This window comes from Penicillium manginii (genome assembly GCF_028828005.1).
Source record: "Penicillium manginii strain IBT 31320 chromosome Unknown utg000005l:1.0-5665137.0:1.0-5668048.0, whole genome shotgun sequence".
Taxonomy (NCBI): Eukaryota; Fungi; Ascomycota; class Eurotiomycetes; order Eurotiales; family Aspergillaceae; genus Penicillium; species Penicillium manginii.
Genome location: NW_026643106.1, coordinates 5,661,681 through 5,667,680, shown reverse-complemented (window position 1 = coordinate 5,667,680; position 6,000 = coordinate 5,661,681). Strand labels below are relative to the sequence as shown.

Sequence of the window (6,000 nt, the reverse complement as noted above, 5' to 3'; positions counted from 1 at the left end):
CTCTGACCGGGTTCTACCCCGAAAACCCTCATCTCATGGGCCCTGGGTCCCTTGCTATCTATATCAAAACCTTGTAACTGATTTACTGACTTTTGTTACTCTGATCTCTTCCTATGCACTCTCGGACGGGTTGGAACCACTAATCTAATAACAAACAACTTTGGAACACCAACATATATAACCCTAAACACCTATCTACAAACCCTCACCACCTATCTACAAACCCTCACCACCCATCCATAAACCCTCACCACCTATCTACAAACCCTCACCACCCATCCATAAACCCTCACCACCTATCTACAAACCCTCACCACCCATCCATAAACCCTCACCACTGGCATCTCTCGGAACATTCCCAACTTCTAAACCTCGATCTCCGTATAACACACGATCCCTATCACTAATGACCTTATCACTTACTATACAATCGTCCTGTATATCACCTTCCTAATACCCATCATATATCTATCCTCCTGACCCTATAATTCCCATATATTTCTACCGTAATCATCCCTCTCACCTGGAAATACACTGAATCAACCATGGAACCCGGCAACATGACAACATATATTTGGCCATCGTCTTTATTACTTGAATACGGAAAACACGAACGCCGCTCTCGATTTCCACCTACCCACCACGCTCAACTCCTTGATATGCTCTCCGTAACCAAATAAACTCTTCCGTAATCTGCGCTCGCTTTCGTCCACAATTCCGCGCCATCTGTCCCAAATACCGAATCAACTCTGTATCGTTCGCCCGGATATTATCCACCCCATGCTCACTCAATCGCTGGAACCACCGTTCTCGGATTACTGCATTGGCATGGGGCCCATGCACCATCATCGCAATCGTCGGAATCAATGCCGTACGATATCCATCACATGCCTGGACCGTCTGCGGACTATGCTCCGTTCGCCGATCGCTCCGCGGACATATATACTGCGGCATCCCACACCAAAAATGCGCCGTGAACCCATCGTACGAAATCTGCCGTCGAATCTTGACCATCCAATCCTTACTGGCCTGCGCAATCTTGCCGCTGCCCCCTTCACCATACCAACACTTCCACATCTCATGTCCATCGTCACGGCCTCCTTGGCTGCATGTCCAACAACGATCAACCCACTTCTCAATCTCACGGATCAAAAACTCTTCATCCTCATATTGCTGACCGGCCCTCCCATCCGCCTGCTGGCATAATTCGGCCCGTTGGATATCCTGTTGCCGAAATGTATGCTGGATGGCGATTGGTACGGCCCGGGCCATGGTGCTGGGAATATCCTCCGTCGGGCCGGCCATCACCGGCTCAACCGCCCCAACATCAACCATCGGGTCATCGGCGATAACGGGGGACGCGGATCCAATCCGGGACTCCTGGTCTTCCCAATTGGGCATACATCCATCACATGCGGACTCGACCACCCGATCACCACATCGCTGTCGTTGGTATTCCTCGATGGGTCCATCCAAATACCCATCCAATATCACTCGCCGGCAACCCGTCACCGCCGCCTCCATATACTCAACAACATGGGCATGGTCGTCCGGGGGCGCATCGTGCATCCAAAACGGACGGCATTCCCGCCCCATCGTCTGACCCTCGGCCTGGATGATAATCGCCTCGCTGGGCTGTCCATCACGCCCGGCCCGCCCACTTTCCTGCGCGTAATCTAACATGGTCCGGGGCTGACCAACGTGGATCACACTGCGGATATCGGGGATATCAATCCCCATCCCTAACGCACTGGTGGCCGTGATCACCGCCCCGGCCTGGTGGCGGAATGATGCCAAAATCCCTTCCTTGTCCACCTGCTTGCTATGGTATGCGGCACAACCTAATAACTCGGCCAATGCGGTGACATGGGCCCGGACGGTGGCATATATGATCACCCGGCCGGGGTACGCTCGGCGAACACGGTCCTGGATGAACTGGATCACACTCCGCATCTGCACCCACTGGAACGGATGGTCATATCCATCGTCTACGGGGATCGTATGGACACGATATGCGATATTGGGCCGGCTGGTGTGGCCCCGATATAATACCACTTGATCCCGGACCCAATGCATCCGATGGAATAATAATTCCTCGCTGCGGGGGGGGCAATGTCGCGGTCAACATCACGATCTGGGTGGCTGCGGTTCGTAACTTGCCCAACTGCTGGAATAATGGCCGGAATCGCTCCTGTTGACTTAATACCATATGGCACTCGTCCACCACAATCCGATCTAATCGCTGTAACATCCGCTGCCGGGTCACAAAATCGGCAAATGCATCGCTGTCGGTGCTCTCGGGCGTGATCAATACGATGGATACCCCATCGGGTGGCCGTCGGGGGTCCCATACCGCACATGAAATCCCCAATCGCTGGCATCGTGCTTCCATGTCACCGCGTAATGCAATCAATGGAACAACCACGATGGTTAACCCGGCACGGCCACTCACCCACGCGGGCAACATAAACAACACACTCTTACCTCCCCCGGTGGGCATGACCGCCACAATGGGGCTTACCCCATGCTTGATGGCTTGTAATACGGGACCCTGTTGCCCCCGCAATGCTACGGTGTTGCTCCCCATCATGTGCTGGAATGCCTCGTCTATGTTGGTCTGGTGTAAATCATATCGACGCTGCGTACGGGCCTCGGCCGTTTCGACTTCCCATGGGTTGGGCTTACGCTTGGTGCCGGGGGCCCGGCGGTCATGTTCGATACGGGTGGACTCGAATCCTAAAAAATAATGCCAATCCTGGCTCACCTGGCGGAATAACTCGCGGTGCCGGGCCGTGGTGTTGGGATTCTCCATCATCATCCGGCCATATTGCGTCCCGGCAATGCTGGCGGAATGCGCGGCCTGGATATCCGCAATGAATGCTCGGATCCCATCATCATCCATGGATGTCTCGTCGTCAATGTCGGGGGCCTCCTCCTCGGTGTTGGCCTGGAACTGACTGCTGGGGCGTAAATACCGCCGGCTGATGGCGATGGCGATGTCACGGTATGCCTGTAATCCCAACTTCTGCCCATCCAATCCAATCGCGGTCTCGCGCTTCAATACCTCCCGTAACCGGACGCTACTCCACTCGGTCTGCCGATCGGGATCCGGGGACCATACATACTCGGCCCGTCGACCGATGGTGGCGGCTTCGCCCCGTATATGCCGCTGATATGACTGCATCTGCTCCACAAATGGCAATACTAACCATAAATACCATATGACCAACTCACCAATCTCCCGGGGTAAATATCGGAAAATCACCTTGGTATCATTGGCCACATGGAACCCCTTATGGTATCGACTGACAAATGTGACCATGCCATCCTCAATGAATATATTGCGGCGCTCTCGCTCACTGTTACGATGCCGGATGCTCATTAACTCGGGACCCCGGCTGGGTTGACCGGCACAAACATGGACGGCCACGCTTAACCGCTCACGGAACTGGCTCACCACTCGAAAAAACCGATCGATGGCGGGCATCCGGAACCCGGCCCCGTGGGACTGTACAAACTGACGCTGTAATCGGGGCTCGTGGCGGATACGCTCCATGAACCACGTCGGACCCTGGACCGGCCACGATGTACGTAAATCCTGTAAAAAACTCCATCCGGTGGCACTCTGCGTGGCATCATCGTACAAATGATCCCACGGGATGGCTGGGGGCGGGTGATCGGTGCAAAACATCAACTCGTGGACCAACTGCTGCCGTAACCGGCCAACCAACCCATGCACAAATCCGCGGAAATGGCCCATGGTAAAATGGATCTGTTTGTACAACAATTCATCTCCGGACTTCCACCCGATATGACCCTCGCTGGGGGTATTCATAAATATCGTCCGTCCGTACGTACGTAAATCTAACCACCACTGGACGGGGCCATTGGTCCCACGAACCATGAATAAATCCACCAAATATGTGACCCATTCGGGGAACGTTCGGTCGGGATGCTGGCGCTGCTCCTGTGTCAATGCTCCTAATATGTCATCGCTGGTGGGGGGGGAACTACGCATGGCCACCGGGGATGGGGGGGGCACTGCCATATCCTTCATCATCGTGGGCATATGCCTCATCGATGCCGATCATATCACCTTCAAACCATGGCGGGTTCTGCTGCCCGGCGAACCCACGACGGATCTCCGATGACCGGGGGTCTAACCGCAATGCTTTGTGCAAAATAAAAAACCGCGCGATCTTGATCAAACTGGATATCCGGGGGGGGAAATTCTCGGGCGTGGCCCAACCAAACTGCCCGCATCCAATCACGGCGGTGGCACAAATCATGGCACATCCATATTCATCGTTGCGGATCTTCTGGCGTAATAAATCGATGCAAAACGTTAATAATGCATGCTCGATGGGACGAATCTCGAATGGCTCGGGCTCATCATCCTCGGGGTCGGGACAACTGGCCTGGGCCTGGGCATGGCGCCACACGGCATCCCATAACTGCTGCTGTCGGGGGGTAAATGAATACTTGGGTGATTCCCAATCATGTTCAATCTGGGATGGTGAATCAACCTGGGTGTCTGATATCGGGTACGGACGTGATCATACCTGGGTTCGTGCAAAAAACATCATAATCTGCTGCCACGGTGCCACATGCTTTTGAATGGCGGTGGCATCTAAATATGCCAATAATGGCTTATGTGGACTCTCGTCCTTCATCGTACGGACCACATCAATGCGTACTAAATGCCCGCACGCCTTGGCGATCTCCTGGCTCACCGATGCCAATCGCTCCATGGCCTCCCAAATGACCAATGCGATACGCTCTGGTCCCTCGGCATCCTCCTCGGGGCGCTGGGTACTCTCGAATAATGGCTGCCGGGGGGGTCCCTTGTAAATACCGAACCCACCCCGTCCGATTCAACCATGGCGTGGCTTCATCTAACTCCCCGGCCTGGATGATGGTTTCATGGGCCTGTTGATCTTGCTGCTGATACTCCTCAACCATTTGCACTAACTGGTGAATCCGGTCGGGGTCTTCCACGGGGTCTATGGGGGGGCTCATTGGGATTGGGCTGCACAATATGAATATAATGTGAACCGGGGCCTTGGCTGAATATACGCTGACACGCAACGGCTCGGCTATTGGCGTTAATGGCGGCCTGGATGGCTTTTTCCTGTCTGGGTGTGGGACGACCACGGCTTTGCTGTACACGATACTGATGGGCCTCTATCCAATGTGCCTTCATCGTACGGATCTGGCGGCATGTATATACCTCACATTGCTGGCACAATAATCCATCCTGATAAACGGGTAACTCGGGGATGGGTTGATCAATCTGGCGGGGCCAACTATCCACCTCTGGGTGATCATCAATATGATCCCACTGCTGGATCACTCTGTCGATATACTGTACCCACGAAATGGGTATCCGATGTACGGTACTACTTAAATGGGCCTTGATCTGTCCCCGGCGTACGGCACATTGACATTTCTGGCAAATCAACACGCGAAATTCGGCATTGACACAAAATAATTCGTGGGCCTGGTATTCGGTGTCCATGTCGGATATGGAAATCTATATATCGGCTGGTATTGTATATCTGGGAAATGGGATCAACTCAATGTTGTTCAAATGGACCCAAAATAAAATGGGATGATGATGGGGGATCTGGGAAAACCCCCCCTGAAATTTGAAACAAAAAAAAACAAATCCTATGACTAAACTACATATGGTGGTTGTTGATGTTGGTGGGTTTGACTGGTCGCGACCGGCGGCTGGTGGTTACCCCATCAAAAAATCTTGCTACTTTGTGGGGGACAAAATCGATACTGGATATGCTCTGATTGTGCTTAAATTTGGCTATGGAATAAAACTAATACTAAATTAAAATATATCGAAATCTGGAAACTCTACGACATTATTTTGCTAAATTCAATGGGGGTTTGAAATCTAAATTCAATGGGCCCTGGACCCACTTTTTTCCCCCATACTTAACAAAACCCTAAAAAATTCAATGGGCCTCATTGAATTTACCCCCATGG

The 6,000-nt window shown here is 52.8% G+C and overlaps 3 protein-coding genes across 3 annotated transcripts; all 3 read right to left on the bottom strand.

Moving 5' to 3' along the window:
• Positions 1-633: 633 nt before the first annotated feature.
• On the bottom strand, positions 634-1,953 carry N7533_008403 (uncharacterized protein; the record flags this gene model as incomplete). The annotated part of the gene is made up of 1 exon (XM_057105053.1): positions 634-1,953. The coding sequence occupies one exon, from the start codon at positions 1,951-1,953 to the stop codon at positions 634-636; it is 1,320 nt and encodes a 439-aa protein (XP_056960010.1).
• A 22-nt stretch (positions 1,954-1,975) lies between these two features.
• N7533_008402 (uncharacterized protein) lies at positions 1,976-3,904 on the bottom strand (the record flags this gene model as incomplete). The annotated part of the gene is made up of 1 exon (XM_057105052.1): positions 1,976-3,904. The coding sequence occupies one exon, from the start codon at positions 3,902-3,904 to the stop codon at positions 1,976-1,978; it is 1,929 nt and encodes a 642-aa protein (XP_056960009.1).
• Positions 3,905-4,010: 106 nt separating this feature from the next.
• On the bottom strand, positions 4,011-4,751 carry N7533_008401 (uncharacterized protein; the record flags this gene model as incomplete). Its single annotated transcript, XM_057105051.1, has 2 exons — positions 4,011-4,508; positions 4,563-4,751. 2 exons carry the CDS (start codon positions 4,749-4,751, stop codon positions 4,011-4,013), a joined length of 687 nt encoding a protein of 228 aa, XP_056960008.1.
• Between the last annotated feature and the right edge of the window lie 1,249 nt (positions 4,752-6,000).